The sequence below is a fragment of the Synchiropus splendidus genome, chromosome 16 (assembly GCF_027744825.2).
Source record: "Synchiropus splendidus isolate RoL2022-P1 chromosome 16, RoL_Sspl_1.0, whole genome shotgun sequence".
NCBI lineage: Eukaryota > Metazoa > Chordata > Actinopteri > Syngnathiformes > Callionymidae > Synchiropus > Synchiropus splendidus.
Window position 1 is genome coordinate 11,505,535 of NC_071349.1, and position 18,970 is coordinate 11,524,504.

The following is an 18,970-nucleotide window of genomic DNA, read 5'->3' on the forward strand; positions in this document are numbered from 1 at the left end:
ATGGAACACTAATTTATCAATGGTGGGTGCATACTAGACAACTGCTAGTGAAATAAAGAGTGATCTCTTTAGTAATCCTGCATTTTTAAATGCAATGATTCAAAGTAAAAGTGGTTAAAAGCACTCAGAGGGCGCAGACCTCCACTGAGCTGCTCATTTCACACATTGTTTGCCACATGCCATTGTTATTGTCCTGCCAGAGTGTTTTCACAGGGTATCCTATCAGTCTCCACTCAGTCGTTCCATTTTAATAAAATTGTACTGAACGTAGCACGGTAGAATAATAGTAGAAACCCAGATGCCATTTTTACAGTTTAAATCTGATCTCTTTGAAATCAAAATTCTCTTTTTTTTATCTGAATGAAATAAGTTGTTTTAACTAACATTTTATGGGCAAAAGGGTTACAGTTAACCCTTTAACTGGCTGGCAAATGATTGAGTAAAAATATTTAAAGAGCTTGAAACCTTACCCAAACTGTATACATACTTTCTATATATTTAGAAATAAATAAACAATTAAGAATTTGTTTTACAATGTAAGAAAGCTAAATCTAAATTTCAAAAAAAATTATTTAAAAAAAATGTACATAGAAATCAAAAAACATATGTTTAAAAAAAGGAATGAGAAATTAAATACATTTCAAGCAGGAAAAAAGTTGCATTTATTCAGTTCATTTTCACCCCACGTACATGTTTAAATGTTTTCCCTTGCCTTGTATAAAATTAGCCAATTTAGTGCCGGGCAAAAGACATAAAAATGTATCTTAATAAATCTTATAACCGTGAGTAGAGCACAAAGTACAACTCTTTCCGTTGTTTTGATCCTTCTCCCGCCTCCGTACGTCAGTCTGCCCTCCAGACTGACTGACCCGTCTCCACACGACTCATAATTACTTGCTGTTGACTCGAACAAGTGTCATCGCGAGCTCTTATCTGTGTGAACCGGTGACACACACACATTCCTCCCCAGGCACTTTATCGTTGCATATATGTGAGTCACGGAGCTGCCTGAATCCTGGGAGATATTCAGCAGCTGTTACATCGGGCTTTAAATAGAAAAACTGTCGGTTGAGGCAAAAAAAACAACAGAGTAGACCTTAAGTTAATACCTTGATAGTCACTGTCATAAATTCAGAAAACTGCAGTCACTGCTGTGTCCTTAAGTATTTGTGCTGTGTGTCATGATCGCTGTCCTACAGTGACAGTAGACGTGATGAGTCTCAGAGTGTTTGACCTTTATCCTCCATTCTGTTTCGGATACATACACGCATATGTATCGTGATCATTTTTATTTATATTTTTGGGGGAGGGAATTAGAAGTAGTAGTAGGTAGCTGAATTGTAATTCAAACAATGTGTTGCTACAATTTATTTTTGCCTCTGAACAATAATTCTCAAAAGACAGACCAGACTTTTTATGCCGCTCTCACAAGCACACACTTATCTGTCAACTGTGTCAATAAACGTTGACGACCTTTGCACTTTCTCTTCAGTGGAGTCGCTGCTTTGGAAATATTCAGTACAGTGCCATTTATTTGTGTTAGTGTTTGTTCCATTTTCCTGACTATTGCTGATCATTCATTCCAAAATATTCGCCAGCGTTTGTTTTCGATTCTCCGTCTTGTGAATTCACACAACAGTCCAGTTCCCCTGTTCTGGGCCTCTCTCTGCTTTGTTGTTTCATGCGGGGTGTTTAGCGTGAGCACCATGTCAGTGACCTCCGATCCCAGGTCAGCAAGCTTAAGGCTTAAATTTGGATGGCAAGTCACACGGGGCGTAAATATGAATATCTGTTTAATGACCAGGAGCCGATACATGTGAGAGACGTTTATCAATAAGAGATTCAAGAACAGAGCAATTGATTCTTTTGACTGATCCAAAAAAATCTTTACTTTCTGAGGTAGATGTGTAACAAGTTTGCATGTCAGCACTCTCATAAGAAAGTGGCAGGTAAAGCAAAAGTTTTAATCGTAATTTTTACATTTATTTTAGTCGTAGATTGCATTTATTCTTTCCACAATTGGGAAATTTTTGTTGTTTCGGCAGGAAAGCAAATAAGTTTTCCATGTATTTGCCATGAAGATTTGACTCAGCTAGTGAATTACTATTTGATAATTTTGTGGGTAATTTTTTGGAAAAAACTTTATAGCATTTCATAAAGGATATACATCTATTAGGTGTTTATCAAAATGAAAATACTAACTTTAATACTTGTCAGACACTGTGATAAATTGCTTGCATGTTAAAATTTTATCAAAATCGCTGCAAATATGTTTCCCTATCTTTTATATTTTTAATAAATTCAGTTGCAAGTCAGTCAAACATTAGGTACATTGTTGTGTTTTGGATCAACTACATGTTGTCTCCTTGGTTTATGAAAGAAAAACGTTGACCTTTTCCCACCATTTCTTAGTGTTTTCACCCCCATCCATAAATATTACCCCTCCATCCTCTTATCATACTCCCCCCATAAGCAGCAGACTTGTTTTTAGCCATAGCGACCGGTCTGTTGACTCAGTGTGACAAGGGAAACCAAGAACAGACTCCGGGTCGCCGGGCAAAGGCGGAAATGATAATTCCTCCAGGATTTCCAAGTCATTTTGGATTTGGGGTCTGAGACAAATGGGAAAGCTGCGTGGGATTAAACACTAATAATAAAGAGTTAACTACTTTTTGTGTTTTCTATTACTTTTTGTTTCAGTATGTTTTGTATACATTCTTATATGAATCATTCATATAATTTTTTTACTTTATTTTTTTTTTATTTATTGTAACTCGTCTGACCAAAGGAAACATAATATATATCCTGGAGTGGACAATGTTTATAATATTTTAGCCGTATTTTATTTTTTTCCCTCATAATATTCCTTTTTAAGACAAACAAAATAAACTCTCCAGTTCAACCTCTTCTCAATATTGTTTCATTTCCTTTTAACTGACTAACTTGACTCTTAAGTTTCGCCTGCTTTGAGTGTAAAGTCGGCACGATAGTCAATGATAACTGAATTACCGTTTTTTTTCGGAGGCCATGTAAAAATAAATGGTGGACGTTGGAGAAAGAACAGTTGCTTGACAGCACAGGAAGTGGCAAGCTAAACATTATGCGATGCTGGTTTTCTCTTTCTTGGAAAAATGGAAAAATGCAGGCCAAGCATTAGAGCCTTCGCCATCTTGTGGCTTCCGATGCTGCGCCAACATCCATCCACGGCCGCCGTTGCTTTTACGCAAGCACACGGTATTTGCCGCATGCAGTTGTGGTTGAGACGTTTTGATTGGACTGCGGCCCTTTATTAACTGGTATTTATGAGGCAGAAGAGCTGGAGACCTGCGAGTTCCAAGCCTAATGTCAAGTGCAAAAGGCTTGGTTTTTTTCTTTCCCTCCTTCTCCCCTACATGGAGAGAACAGAATGTACTGAAGGCAGGCAGGAAGGAGAGTGGCTAAGGCCTTAATGATATGGTGGATGATTGTAACCTTGGAGTGTATTTCAGAGAGTGGATTGTCTTGTCAGATTTTTTTTCTTCCCATTCATTTGCTACTGGCTTGCTGTTTAGGCCCTTCACTTCATTATTAAACGCTTCTTATTTCTACAGTGTGTCTCCCAGTAGCAGGGCTGAACAATTGCTCAATGTTAGGATCCCATCATGGTCATTCACGTTAGTAAAAGTAAGTGTTTGAAAGCAGTTTTATTTATTTTCCTACTTTCAAATATCATTGCGTAATAATGGCATCAGGTTGTTTTGGTTTCACGGCTGCATTTAGTTGGATGACAAAAGTTCAATTGGATTTATTTGTGCATCAAATAATGTTTGCATGCTCCTCAACCACAGAGGTCAACTGCATCAAACCCATGGCTCTATACTCCTTTCCATCTTCAGCTAACGTGACCCTGGTGGCCCTTTTACGTATCTCTGTTTGAAGTACAGTGTACCTCGGTTTTCGAACATCCCGGACTTTGAACAAATCGGAGTTCGAACAAATATTTCAAGATTTTTTTGCTTCGGATTTCGAACTCGAACGCACCCGAAAAAAGCCTGAAAAACCATAACGTGCGTGGACCGATCAGCTGAGCCACAACGCGCTTTGTTATTGTGTATAACGCAGCCTCTGTATGCAGACGTGTCCCGTTAGCTACATTTGCTGACTGTTTTCTCTTCATATTGAGGTGTAAAACCTTTCCTGTCTCCGCACTGGACCGTGGTAGAGTGTCACAGGGGAGGTGCTCCGAGGCTGGAGCGCTCACTCCAGGGTTTGATGTCCTGTTGTGGGCTGGAGCTGGGACAGGGATGAGGCGAGTCTGGGACAGAGCGTTACTTGGTTTATGACTTTGTCACAGCCAAACTGCACAGAAGCGCACATTCAGAGCTAAATGGCATACTAAGAGTAGGCTAAAGGAAATCCCCGTAGTTCAAAAACCTCTCAAAAAGAGGTGTTTTGGAGGCATTCTGATGTTGAATGCATCGCTAATGCTCTTTTTTTTCACAATGACACTTCACATTAGAAGGCATTTACCTTTGCCATGCATGTCTTCGTCTATTTGGAGTTGTGTTGATGGCATTCCACACGAGTTACAAGGCTTCTTCTCCCAAAGCAACTTTTAAAGGAAGCATGTTCAAAGTGCAGTTTCAGAAATATTGCATTTATTTTTGCAAATGGAAATGCAAATCCCATTCCAACTAAATGTGGCATTGGCAATGAGTCCAGCTTTGCTTCTAAAAAAGGTTGTGCTGCAACGACTAGTCATCTATAGTCGACTATTAAAGGTCTTTATCAGTCAACTAGTCGAGATGTCATCGTTCTGTTGACACAATCCACCGCAAGAGGAGAAGTGCATTAGGCTGCCGTGACCCGTAACGTTGGAATCATGGCACCTCAACAGCAATGGATGCGTCAAAGGATATATACGTTTGATACCGTATTTTACATACACATAGTTTTCATAGTCTTGACAACTTTTAACATGCATTTTCTATTTATATTTATTTATATTGTACCCTATTTAATACACTACAGTCAGCCATGCTTGCGTGTTTGTCACGCCATACAGGTCGTATGGCGTGATGATACTGGTATACTATGAGAATAATCCTTGCTAAAAAAAACACACATTGCAATAGCATTTGAATAAACGCTCTTAGTTTATGGGGGGATTAACTAACAATGGGGGGAATTTTAGGTTTATATATCAATCATAGTCTCATTTATTCTCCGTAAAAAAACAGAGGTATTAATAATGTGACTGAATGAATTGTGTCGTGGCAGATTGTGGGGTGTTCTGGGTGAAATGGACAGGCTACCTCTAAACTTTAGAACTACTTTGCTCTGCTTTCTTGGTCCACTTGGTGTGTGAGCTGCAAATGAGTCCGTATTGGGACCTAAAATTAGCGAGCCAGACTGTAAACCAGAAGGAAATACAGATGTGGTGGCACTGGCTGCAGTTCCTCCATGGAAGTAAGTAGGCGTAGATCATGCTTCAGTAATACGGAGCATCTATATTGACAATGGCGTTTGACATCTAATAGTGGAAAGCAATGAGCGGCATTACTGTACTTAACATTACTGCTTTAAAGCTTCTTTATTTTGATTCATTTCTGACTTCTTAATAAATGACCTCTCAATGCGTGTTGCAGCCAAAAGGTTTAGCCGGGACTTCCTGTCCAACAGTCAGGAATCTGCCTCCGTCTCGAGGCTTCCCACTGTTCAGCCCAGCAGCACTTGTCGAGGCTGTTAAACACATTACATTCACACGGTAATATGCAGTGTTACTCCACATAATATCCCGCTTAAATAATTCCCCAGATTTTGCCCACTTCGTATAATCTTTGGAAAACTTGATGACTGGAGCGTGTTAAGAAAGCAGTCGGTGCAATTATGTGATATTCTTAAACCCTCGTGCAGGTTAATATCCTCCCTGGAAGCTCACAAAATTAATGTTTTGGTTTGGAACAGACTTTGTGAAACAGAGGGCCCTGGAGAGTCTGACGTTGGCCCGGTTAAGCGCTGGCAAGTGCTGTTGAGGGACTGGCAGTGCCCTGGTTTGGAATGTGTCTGCACAAAAGGCGTCAGTTTCTCTGCCCCATAGCTCCGACCCCCCCACCCCCCTCTCTTTCCCTCACTCCCTGAAGGTTTTCTGAATTCGAAAGGAGGGGGAATGACGCTGTTTCGGCCGGTGCCAAGTTCAGAATACCTCAGCAACCTCATCACGCCATGCTTACTTCCTAGTCTCACCTCCTTGAAACCTGTTCTTGGCCAAACATTTCCGCACCTCCTGCTTTCGTCATTATCGATCTTGTGATTGTGCTGGCAGACGCTAACTTGCTTACAAAACATGTTTGTGTTACGTACGAGTTAGTCATCCGTGTGAGAAATGGAGTCACCCATACCAATATAGGGGTTTAAAGTCAAGGTTTCAACCCATCCAGATATATATCTCAAGCAGGATACACGTCTGGATCTTGTAAAATATTTTTTTTATGGTAGAAAACACACTGACTGGCAGGTTTGGGCTCTCAGTAGCACCACAGAATGTGAGCCAGCTGAGGATTTCCCTTCAGTTATAGCTATCAAGCATCTTGGTATATCAGATGAGATTCAAAAAACAATAAACAACGATTAAAAACTTAGATTCTACAGTTACATTTGGGATATAATTGCGTGCACCATCATGCCAAAGGTTGTTAGAGAGACATTTTAAAATCAAAGTACTGCTCTGTGAATGTGGCCTGTAAGATTTGCCAACATTTAACCTGCTTCCCGACCGCTTAACTTCATTTCCAGATTCCATTACTTTCCAGTTACACACACCACAGCCAACAGTCTTTCGTGTCTAGTTGCAAATGGATCGAATCAGGTATGCTAATTGCTTTGGCACAGGTGGATGCCGAGTAAACGCACGCCACCCACTTAGCCGCGCTCATGAACGTGATAGAGGGAGGCGGGACGGAGGTATGAAAGAGGGTAAGATGGGAGTCAGCGAGGATGGACGTGGTTGATGCAGGAATGACCTAGAAAGCATTTAGTAAAGCCGATAGTGAAGCTAGGAATCACACTTTTAACACGATATGGTAATATTGAGGGTCTTTCTGGTTATGGAAACGATTCAATAGAAACAATTTGGAAGTACCTTTCCAGAATTAAATGTCACCAGAACACTTTGCTTCAGGGTCAAGTCAGTGACGTCTTAGCATAGTGTCTTAAGGTTTTTCCATGTCGTTCACAATCCTATATCTTTAGATTAAAGAAAGACCGCTCTTTTCTTTTCTCAGTTAAAACTTCACACACTGTTCTTTCGCTGAAGCTAAAGCCATTAAACCTCATGCAAGTAGAGGATAATGAAGAACTCGACGCCCCATCTCTGACTTCAATTTGCAGTTTTTCATAAGTGTTTGCTGCCATATCGACTTTCAAAGCTTATTGCGTTGGTTTGTACTCAACAAGAGGTTTTTTTATGAAATGTGGTTTGACACCAAATGAATGATGGAAAGTGTGTGACGTCTTGCAATAAAGCAACCTCAGAAGTGCAATTTCAACCCTGTGTATGTTCATTATAGTGACGACACCGCAGTCTTCAGGAAGTGAGTCTTGTTGAGAGGGAGAAAAGTGGATGCCGGTTGTCAAGGGGGGGTCGATAAATGATGATGTGTGCAGATGTTATGTCCTAGACTCAGGTCGATTTTCCCCTTGTGGTCAGTGGGGGGATGGAGAAGACCTCAAGCTGAATCATGGATGAGACAAAAGCTGTGAATGCTGAAATAATGGAAGTCCTGCCGACATGGTCTTCTATTAGTCTTCCTGTGTTTAAGAAGAATATTGAAAAGCAACACACTTTTTTACTCTTTATTTCATTCTTCTTTGAAAGAATTAGAGTAGTGTTGTGATCGGGCTGTGATGTCACGGTCGCCATGGCTACAGCTGGGCCCGTGTGATGGCTGGGTTGTGTAAAGCAGACCAGTGTCATTGAGATATGCCGCTGTCAGCAGAAACTCGCAGGCAAGTAGAAATCAATGTTGGACACGACAGCAGGGAAACTACTTAGTGTGTGTGCGTGTGCTGTCATGTCTGAACCCTCATCCACATGCGCATTTGTAAGTGCCCCTCTTGGCTCGTTGAAAGAACAGACATGGTGAACATTGTGGTAGTTCAATGTCAAAACAAATAGTGTCTGCTTTTTGTGTATTGCGACGTACTGGCAGACGCTCCATTTCATGTGTTCTGTCAGTGGGTTTCCCATCGATTTTTTTTTTTTTTTTTTTAAGTCACAATTTTAGGCCTCATTTTGTTAAATCTGGATAAGTTTATCCTGTTCAGGCAAGAGACCACTGAAGTTCAAGATATATTTTTGTTGGCCTTTGTCTGACTGACAAAATGATCAACATAGTTTTGAGGTTATGAGGGAAGATATGATGGCTGCGGAATGCAGCTAATTTCGTCACGGCCTGGGACACTGTTTCATTTGAACATACTGTACATGCTTCCGCATTGAAGCCGAATAACTGCTTGTTTTGGCTTTGGTTAATAGTTTGATGTACCTGTTTCATATGCTGTTAATAATTCATAACTTCCTGAAGGGATTTCCATGGTGAAGCTTCATACTCCCCTGTAACCAGGGCCAGCAACAGTCTGAGGAAAGTAGTGTTGCGCTGCCTGGACAAAACAAAAACAATGGTTAGAGCAGCAGCCATTAATTCAGATTTTTCTGCGCAAAGATCTTATCTTTGTTTGATCACTCATCTCCTACAAGCTGTGAGCCACGTTCTACAATGACTGTCGTTGACAATTAAGTGATTTCTTGTTTCCTCTCCCTCCTCCAGATGACAGATCCGTCTGCTAAACACAGCTGTGAGGCGAGTTGAAAGCCTTGGAGCAACAGCCGCAGATGCAAAAAAAAAAAAACAGTCCGATTGAAGAGAGCAACCAGAATTCCCTTGAATGACATCATCTTTTTCCGGGCCACTGTTTAATATAAAATTTGGTATTACAGCCACACAAATGTGGACCCTTCAAAAGTCTGTCATCAAATAACCGACATCACTTACGAGACGCATCGCCCCGAAGAACCCTGTAGCCATGTCGGATCATAAAGACATGACGCATCGCCACCTGCGGCACAAGCTGCAGAGCCTGAGCAGAAGACTAGATGAGCTGGAAGAGGCCACCAATAAGCTGCAGAAGTCTGAAGATGAGCTGCTCGATCTTCAGGTCAGTTGGAAGCAGATGAAGGAAACTGTGTTATGAATGAGTTGTTGAATATGAGGCAGATGATAAAAAAAAACTAATGAATGTTTGCCTCCTACAGGACAAGATCATCCAGGCTGAAGGGAGCAACTCATCGCAACTCGCAGACGTGGAGGCTCTGAGGAAGCGTCTTCTGAGGATCCAAGGGAAAGACGAGGAAGTGCGTAAAGCCGAGGACCTGTGCCGGACCGTGCGTGAAAAACTGGAAGAGGAAGAAAACCTCACAAAGGACCTGAAAGCAGAGATCGAACGTCTCCAGCGAAGGATGGCAGAACTGGAAAAATTGGAAGAAGCCTTTGGGAAGAGCAAGTCTGACTGTAGCCAGCTTTGCCTGAGCCTCAACGAGGAAAAAAACTTGACGAAGAAGCTTTCAACTGAGTTGGAGGCTCTGAAAGCTCGCTTGAAGGAAGTGGAAGGATCTGAGACGAAGCTGAACCGAGCAGAGCAGGCCTTGACTATGGAGCTCGAGAAGCTGAAGGGATTGAGCGAGAGCTTCATGACTGAACGTAAGAGGCTACTGCAGAAGCAGCAAGAGGATGCAAATGTTATTTTTAAGCTGACAGAGCAGCTCGAGCACCAGAAGATCCGGCTTGGTATGCCGGCCGACGCGGGTCATGCCGATTTAATGAGGTCCAGAATCGAGGACGAGCTGTCGTCCACGGGAATCCTCGCGAATAAACGGGCTGTGCGCAAGAAAAGCAGTGACTACTTGAAGTTGTCTGACGATAGCCTGCTGAATAAAACCGAGAATCAGAAGAACAGTAGCCTTGAGGGTTCGCAGGAGGAGGACAACAAAGTTAAGGAGTTGACACAGGAAGTAGAAAGGTTAAAGAATCGTCTCAAGCAGCTGGAGATCGTGGAGGAGGACCTGAAGATTTCGGAGTGTAAAAACGGGGAGCTTAATGAAAAGTATCAGATAGAACTGAACCGAGCTCACAACCTGGCGGAGCAGGTGGAGCAGCTGAGGACGCAGTTGTGTGGAAAAGTGGGAGGAAATGGCAGCTGTAAAACAGTCATGCCAAACAGCACGGCAAAGGTTCTAGAGAACGGCAAAGCTGAGAACGAGGAGATCAGCACGAAAGGATTCCGGCAGGAGAAGCCGAAATATAAGAATGCCCCGTCCGTCTCGGAACCCACTTCGCCCAAGCTTTCGCCTCTTCACAAAAGAGAAGCCAGGGTGCGAGGCAGAGATCTGAGCCACTCTGAAGATGCTTCGCCCTTGTCTTCAAGAAGAGCCCTTAGCCCCGCCCAAATGGCCAGGCGGAAGCCCAAAAACCCTGTTGTCTCATCTGATAATGGATTAAAAGATTCAGGCAGAGGGCCTGACGAAAAGACAAGAGGGTTGGCGTACAGCCCCTTAAATTCCTCTTCTAGTGATGCTAAAAAAGCCTCTGTTCTGAGCCGTTACCCTCCGGCGGCAAACGACCAGAAGCCGCTGAGGTCTGCCCCAAAACACACTGATGGAGACAGCAAGAAGAGTAGGTTAGAGAAGATTTCAAAAACCTATATAGGCAGTGATAGTGAATCTAACAATTCCGATGTCGTGCCTGAGAGCACCACGACCGTCGGCAGTCTGTCTGCACTGGTAAAGGACCCTGGTTCCGATCAAGAGTTGCTGGACCAGGTTGAAGAAACTGTTGCTGTAACTGTAGCGTCCAAAATGTCCAAAGCAAATGGGTCTTATGCAGCATATAGGTCACACATCCCGCTGCTGTCCAATGATCAGGGGTCAGAGAGTCACTCCTCAGCTTCTGAAACCGAGTCCACCGGGTCAAGACCATCAGAACCTGAACCAATGCCTGAGACGACTTCCGCAGCTATCGGCAGTAGGACGGCAGCTTCAAGGTATTCCAGATATTCAAATGTTCGCGACTCGCATTCAGGAGGGTCTTCCACTCGTAGCTCTTTCGATGAGGAGCTCCACGGCAGAACAAACCTAGCCGACGGAGGCCATTTGGGCCCGACGCAGACGCTGTCCGGCCTCGAGATCCAGCGGGTTTGCAGCCCGCGAGAGGCACTGAGGTCAAAAGCCGTTATTAAGCCGGTCATAGTAGAGATTGACCGGAAAGAAATGATGATTTCAGAACCTGTATCGACAAACGGCAAGCCCAAAATTTCCACCAAACCTGTGGTGACCAGCACAAGTAAAATGACCAGTAGCATTACGTTCTACCCCAACGACCCGAGCTCTTCTAGAACCAGCAGCCGCAGCAGCAGTGTGTCCAGCGAAGCCATGCCTACAAAGGAACGCCACACGTCGACCAGTAACATCCTCATAGGTACGATTCCAGTATATCTTCTCATTACATCACGCAACACTGTGATGTGAGTTTTCACTGTGTACTGTGTATGATGATGATAAATCCACTTTAAGGTGTGCAACTGTGTAAACTGTACTATGAGGTTGAAGTTATAGCCCACTTTTTATTGCAACAGCAAGCTGTCTTTAGATGTGTATTCAAGGTTGGTTTGTGTGTGTAGCATCAGTTATACATAAGTATTGTCTTCGCTGTACTAAAGTGAAGAGAGCACTACTAAGCAGCACAGTACTGAGCTCTTCCTCATGCAGAATTGCTAGCCGGGGTCGAGGTCAGTTCAAATCTAAAGCATTATTTTGAAGTTTTCTTGGAACATTTTCCCACAAGGAAATTCTCGTATAATGGCTCACAAATCCAACCCATTTCATTCCACTTATTCCCGGATCTGGAACCACACTTGGCCTCATAGTGCCAGATTGGAGGGGTAGTGACATTCCAATTCCAAACACTTAACAAGTCCATTCAGCCCTTCTAAACAACGTTCTTTAGTGAAGTATTAGATTGATATTGTGTCCGTATTAATAGCGGAGAGAACCATGTTGGTTATGACTCCAGTCATAGGTCGAAGAAAATATGTGTCTACTGAACAGTCCATAACAGGAAGTGAAGTCGTAACAGAATATAAGTGATTGTATACAAAATACATCGTCCTCCTTCACCACCAACGTAAAACATAAGATCCCATCTGTCATTATTTTTCATAGCAAGTGCTGTATGGCTATATTTTTGACATCTATCATCAGCTTGTTGAAACCGTGAAAGCTTGTAATATTTGTCAGTGGATGAACTTGAAATAAGTATTGAATTTGATTATTTGACGACTGTGAATTTAGAGCTGGTGGCCAGATTTGGCCCCAGGCCTTGCGTTTGACACCTGCTTTAGCTCTTAAATAATGTCAGTCGCATTCAGTAATATAATATAAATGAAAAGAAATGCATCAATAATACCCAAATTTAGCCCAAAAATGATTTTTGGACTCACAGTTGTTGACTGAAATTGTATTTGTTTTATTACTTGAAGGTCCCACCAGCGACCACCACGGAAGTGTGTCCGTCCCTTACGAAATATCCATCCCCAAGAGTGAGATCCCACTGCGCTCACACCCGGACCAAGACAGTGGGATGGATTATTCCAGCGATTCCTCCTCCAGGCCCAAACTCGGCACCTCCAGAGTGGAGAGCACGGCAAGCCACCGGAGCTACCAGCGCAACAACTTCAGCTCCCTGTCCTCGGACTGCACCGCCGACCTGAACGACATGGAATCGGGCTTCGAAAGCAGCAGCAGCAGCACCACGGTGACCAGCTGGAGAAGCCAAAGACAAAACCCTCACTCTCTGGAGGACGCCATGCCTGACATGCGGAATGTGACGGTGAGAAGCACGTGGAGGAACAGAGGAGCTGTGTCTGCGGACGAAACCAGGAGAGGGAGAGGTGGCACCAAGGCGGTGATGGACGGTGGGTCGGAAGATGAAGTGGAAGCGGCACCAACTTGGAGAGCTTATCCCGCTACCACCACTGACATGGAGGAAGTGGTCAACAGTCGAACTGGAACTAGTGGGAGCACTGCAGCTGCGAAGGGAGTCAAACCGTCACGTGCTGAGGTATTATTGAAAATACACTGCTGTACTCGAGCATATGCTTCCTAGTTTAGGCCTGCATTTATTCAGATTATTTCATTTGTTTTATTATTGCTTTATTATTACACAACCCAATATATTCAGCAGGTGTTTTTATAACTGGTTAAATATTGTTTTATTATTTATTCATTATTATTGTTGTTTTATTGTTATTTTCTAAACACCAATGAGCCTTTTTTTTCGTTTCTAAATCTTGCATTTTTAAAGACGTTAATGTAATGTAAAAAAAAAAAAGACTTTTTTCGCTCGTGCGCTGTACCCAGCACAACAGGTACCGCTTTCATAGAATGGCCCATAAATGCCTTCACTACTGCAACTATTACTTTCACTCTTAGCTCTTGTGCTTTTAATTGCAGTGTAATAAACTGAAAGCAAATATTTATTTCAGCTTAAACCTGTTTGCTGTTCCCACAACCGCAGTTAATGGTACTGCCAACACTATTATCTGCTTGATATTCCACAAGTTTTTGTGATTGTTTTTAAACCAACTGGAATCCCATTTCATGCCATTGTTTTCTGCTCAGGTGTACATGCGCCAGATCAACAGTACTGAAGACACAGGACTCCGTCGAACCAAAAGATCTCAGTCACCCTCTGTGGATGCAGGAGGTCTGGTACGGTCCATACCTCACGCACCAGTTACCTCTCAGTCCTGGGGCAGGCCTTCCTCACAGTCGCCACAGGTAGGAGACTTTGAAGTGACCTTCTCCGTCATTACATTTCCTAAAGGGAAACTGTAGCTGTTGTGAGGGGCCATTATCAAATGAAAGACAGCAATGACTACAAAACATGATAGAAAAATATCCAAAATATATACTTTACAAGGACGAAATGAACCTAAAAAGAGTAAATGTAAGTAAGGATATGTGAAGTGTAAATATTCCATGAAACCTATTGAAATAAGGAAATGAAATTCAAAATATATTTTCAATATTCCTTCAATGTATTTTAAGGAACAAGAAAAGCACACAAAAATAGCCAATGAAAATTATAATCTTCAAACAAGAACATGCTATATTTACTGCTGAAGTGGTGGTGGTGACTAAAAGAGAAAGAACAAAAAAAGCAGAAAAAGTAAAACATATGAGTGATAGTTTTAGTCTGACACCAAAAAGGCCACAAAAATACAGGCATCGGTTCGCATATGGCCCCCGGGCCACACTTTGCCCAGGTCTGTTGCCCAGTACTCACTCATAACTCGATGAATTGAACTAAAAAATGGTGCAGGAAATTTCGGGGAACCCTTATCGATACAACAAAATGACGTAGATGAGTACCCCAAATGTATGTTTTTCAAGAGAAAACTTTTGATTTTTTTTTAAATTCAATTTATTTGTGTTTTTTAATCACCTAGTGTATCTTACCAACATTGTCCAGCTGGAGCGTGTTATCTCCTCGTACCAGAGTGTACATGTGCACCTATTTAAGTTAATAAATAAAGTTTATCCGAGGAAGATGAAGTGAAGGCAGCGGAGGGGCTGCAGTATTAACTCACTTGTCGGCCAGGCGTAATTTATCGCCGGAAGTCTGCAGCGGTGCTTATACAGTGGTCTCAATAATGGCTGAAAAAACAAGTCATTCTGTCAACGTGACTAACTGGACTGGACCCCGGGCCTCTGGGCAAGACTTTTGTTTTGTTTTCCTCCATAAATAAACTGGATCGTACCAAGGAGACATGCATACGTGTGTCATTCATCATTTTTTGGGGACATTTGTGTTCGCTGGATTATTTATCCTCTTCTGTGAGAAAGGTCTGTGCTCGTGTGAGAGTCTTATTTGTCGTCCTGCCAACACCATGTCTCTCACCCTGAAAATTGTTTCGGCTTTTGCTCCTTTATTTAAGCAAACAAATTGTCACCAGTTAAGTCCAAGTGAATTTTGAGAAAAAGAAAAAGAAAAGTCGCATTAAACAATGCAAGGTTTGTAATTCTTAAAATAAAAATGACTTGGACAGGAATGTTTTAAAGTGACATGCCAGGTGTAAAACATAAATCCAGTGTTGCGTTGACACGTGTTTATCCATCGGAATGTTGGTTCAGAACGGCAAATAATTTATTGGCGGCACAGAAAGCGTCGGCGGGGAGAGCGATCTCGGATATCAAAGGTTGCTATAAATATGATCCGTGTGTTTGTCTCCATCACAAAGTATCTTAAACAGTGACTGTAAAATACGCTTGATTCCCTGCCTATGTTTGTGAAAAGGCGACCTGAGGGTGAATGAATCCGCTCGATCGAGGGAGCGAACAGTGGCCGCGCTGGTGAGTGGTGTTGTCTCTCCGCTTATGACCATTCATCGTCTGGGCGTGGAAAATGAGAAGTGCCGCGATAAATCTGCCAAAAAAAAAATGGTTTCAAGCAAACCCACATTGTTTTGGTTTTTGGCAGATCCCAACCTTAACAGATCTGGGTTTGGCAGAAGCTAAGTGAACAGCAATAGGAGGTCAGTTAATAATGACAAGCTACATTCCTCTTCCGTCAAACGCTGCGGTTCCATCTACAAGTCTGTAATAATACGACCCTCTTCTATTGACCTTTGACTCGCCAATCACACTCTAATCCCTGGCCTCCCACTGTCCTGCCTGCAGCTGTATTTATCCAAACCTCTCTGGGATGTACATAGTTCAGACCACTGAAATGTGCTGAAAATCCAAGCCAAACATTATGGGATGTGCTGAAAGAATGGCTCAAAAGGCCAATTATGATTTGTGGCATGCTTTTTTTTTTCTAGTATTTTTTTACTCATCATTGCCTCAAATTCGACGTTGGGTCCTGGATTGACTGCTTCAGTGCTCAGGAGTGTTATTTCCTGTTTCCTGACTTACAACAAAACTGTGGCGTGAGACTTGTAGTTGTGTTAGTATTTTTAACAGGAACAATATTAGCTGTAACGCCAACTTTCCACCACACGTGGAAGCGGCCTGGATGTGGCACTGTGGCATAGCAGAAGTGGTATGGAGATGCGGCGGTGTAGTGGAGCACTTGTGGAATGGCGGTAGTGCAACACTGTGGCAGAGCTATTGTGGCAAATATGTAGGGCAGATGAGCAGAAGTGCCACAGAGTGTGAGGAGAAGCGGCATAGAGGCGGAGAAGAAGTGCCACAGAGTTAGAGCAGATGCACCATAAAGGCGGAGCAGAAGTGCCACAGAGTGTGAGGAGGTGCGGTATAGAGGCGGAGCAGATGCGGCACTGTGTCGGAGCAGAAGTGCCACAGAGGTAGAGCACATGCGTCATAGGGGCGGAGCAGAAGTGCCACACAGTTAGAGCAGATGCCCCATAGAAGGGGGCAGATGCGGCACTGTGGCAGAGCAGAAGTGCCACACAGTTAGAGCAGATGCCCCGTAGAAGTTGAGCAGATACGGGACTGTGGTGGAGCGGAAGTGCCACAAAGGTGGAGCAGAAGCGTTATGGAGGAAAGAAGGCAGGGAGGTTTTTTATTTAGAGTATATTTTACATCAAATCTAAACCAGACTAAACGTTCATAGTTCAACCTGACACAGCATTACAACACCTCAATCATTGTATCAATACGATATTACAATTATACACATTATAATTCTCTGAATTATATAAGTTAAGTTTAATCCAGTTCTCCGCAGGATTTTACTCAAGAAAACCATGCTGTTTGGTTCCTTCTGACAGAAACCTTAGTGAGGAGTGACAACAAGGTGGAAGCGTCATTTGGAGTCTTAGTTAACTACAAATTGACAACACTAAAAAAAGCATTACCATAGATAAAACTCAGAATAGTGGTTGAAATCCAACTTCTACCCTCAGTGAGAACCCTGGCTCTAAAGTTAAGTCGGTCATCAGGGCACGGTCATGTCTTCAGTCAGACCAGTTGCTTTTCTTCATAATATCTGAATAAGATTGCCTTAAATAAAAACCTCTAGATTCCTGTAGTTGTGAATAAAACGTCAGTAGCTGGATTAATGTCCTGTGTACCAGATCGCCCGTGAAACAGAACAGCATTGTGGAACTTCCTCCCCACCATGGCAGCAGGAAACCTCATGCTGTACTCGAATGAGCCACGAACTTATGTTTGGCTGCGACCCACCGGGCCGATATGGCTAATGAGCACGATACTAAAACATCCTTTGTTGAGTCAAAAACCAGTGCCTCCCCTCATAAAGCCGGGCTGCTGCTCCGTCCACCGCTCGCCTGATGTGACCCGCTGTGGAAGGATTCTGCTGCAATAACAGTTTTTTTTTTCTCACCTTGACGACAGAGACGCTTTGAAAAACCTGATCCATGCAGTTATGAAGTGCTGTTGAATAAATTCGCGGCGGCATGTTCATCATCGTCGGGAAAAATCAAACGTAAACTTTGCTTTTTCAGAAACATTTCACCTGGAGTGTCGGAGGTATTGTCTTGCTGGAGAGGTGATTTAATAGCTTGGTTTGGCAAGGCAGCATCATTCCTGAAGGCTGTGTGTGAGACTCGGGGCAGACAGATTTACAGGAGGGATATAATTTGTTCTGCAGAGGTTCTGACACGCTACTTTACTGTTGTTCCTGCGAGCTGCTGGAGCGCATTAGAGAGCCCACTTCTCACACCACGGCTTCGGTTTCCTTCAGCTCCAGTGCTGGTTCCTCTGCTGGTAAGGTCTCCCATCGTGGTTGAAATGTGGCTCTCAGATGCGCACTTTGCTGCTTTACCCTTCTGCGGCACGTCGACTTTGCCCGCATTTGTTCCAGCCTGATGTTGCTCTTGCCCAAATATTTTCTTAAATGACCTCCCGACCACATCGCTCCACTGGCATAGTCTTTCGTCACACTGCTTTTAAAAGCGTTTATTATTCCAGATGAAGAAAGTATTAATGTATTGGTGTGTAACATTTTGTGTGGTTCATGAGTGGAAACCCTCCTGGAAGAGCTACATTCCCATGGAAGAAGCCGCTCTTACCATAGAAGGAGACCGTGCCACTCCGCTGTTTCCTCCCCTCTGTGACTGAAGCAGGAAGTGACCGTTCTGCGTACACCCACTTGGCACTGTCTTGTTTCCTGTCTGTTGCCCTGGGAGACCCGAAACAGCAGGCCTCCATTAAAGCCAATTACGGAGCATGGATTCTGACTCGGGCCAAGTCCCGCCCACCGAGTGTCACTAGTTATGGTGGATTTTTTGGGTTTTGTTTTAAATTACAGGAGCCGGGTGCCGCTCCTGTGTGTCAGTGAAACTGCATGGTCATCTAACTCCCGGGGTCAGTGAGGTTAGATGAGGGGATGCGTCTCCGGAGCCACCAAATTATAAATCCCTCAACACGAGGCATGTTTGAGGTTTTTGGTCAGAGGATTTATTTTCATCCCCTGGCAGCGCTCCACATGCCAGGCTTTGCTTGTCACACACCAGTGAACATAAACAACATATATTTAATGCGGCCATAATGGGGAGGCCGAACTGTCCCCTCTAATTCCCCACAACTATGGGATTTATAGAGGCGATGTAAACACAATTGACATCACAAAGCAGGACGGTTTCACAAATGACCACGCAAACAAGGGTGTTAAGGAGATGTTGACACTTTGCAGAGCATCGACGAGAGCCCGTCCTCCTGGAGACAGCAGACGTCTTACGAGCGGACCACCAAGCCTAAAGGGGAGCTGTGGTCCAGCAGAAGTCAGGGATCAGGGGCCAGGACTGAAGGACGGGGTGGCGCTGGGAGCCGACCATGGACACATCGCCAGGCTGAGCATCACTAAACAGGAGCACAGGTACCGTCTTTTAGAGTTGCTGAATACTAAATACAAACCTGGTTTGCTCTAGTAGAATAGAATAAAAACACTGC

General features: G+C 43.3%; 1 protein-coding gene across 1 annotated transcript in view; it reads left to right on the forward strand.

The window, feature by feature from the left end:
* The window catches only part of luzp1 (leucine zipper protein 1), a 43,524-nt gene that overhangs the window by 21,272 nt on the left and 3,282 nt on the right, over positions 1–18,970 (forward strand). The window contains exons 3-7 of the mRNA XM_053845096.1: positions 8,808–9,195; positions 9,293–11,510; positions 12,571–13,151; positions 13,712–13,870; positions 18,714–18,896. Of these exons, the coding sequence (XP_053701071.1) occupies positions 9,064–9,195; positions 9,293–11,510; positions 12,571–13,151; positions 13,712–13,870; positions 18,714–18,884 (3,261 nt within the window). The 5' untranslated portion in view covers positions 8,808–9,063 and the 3' untranslated portion in view covers positions 18,885–18,896. The remainder of the gene's footprint in view (positions 1–8,807; positions 9,196–9,292; positions 11,511–12,570; positions 13,152–13,711; positions 13,871–18,713; positions 18,897–18,970) is intronic.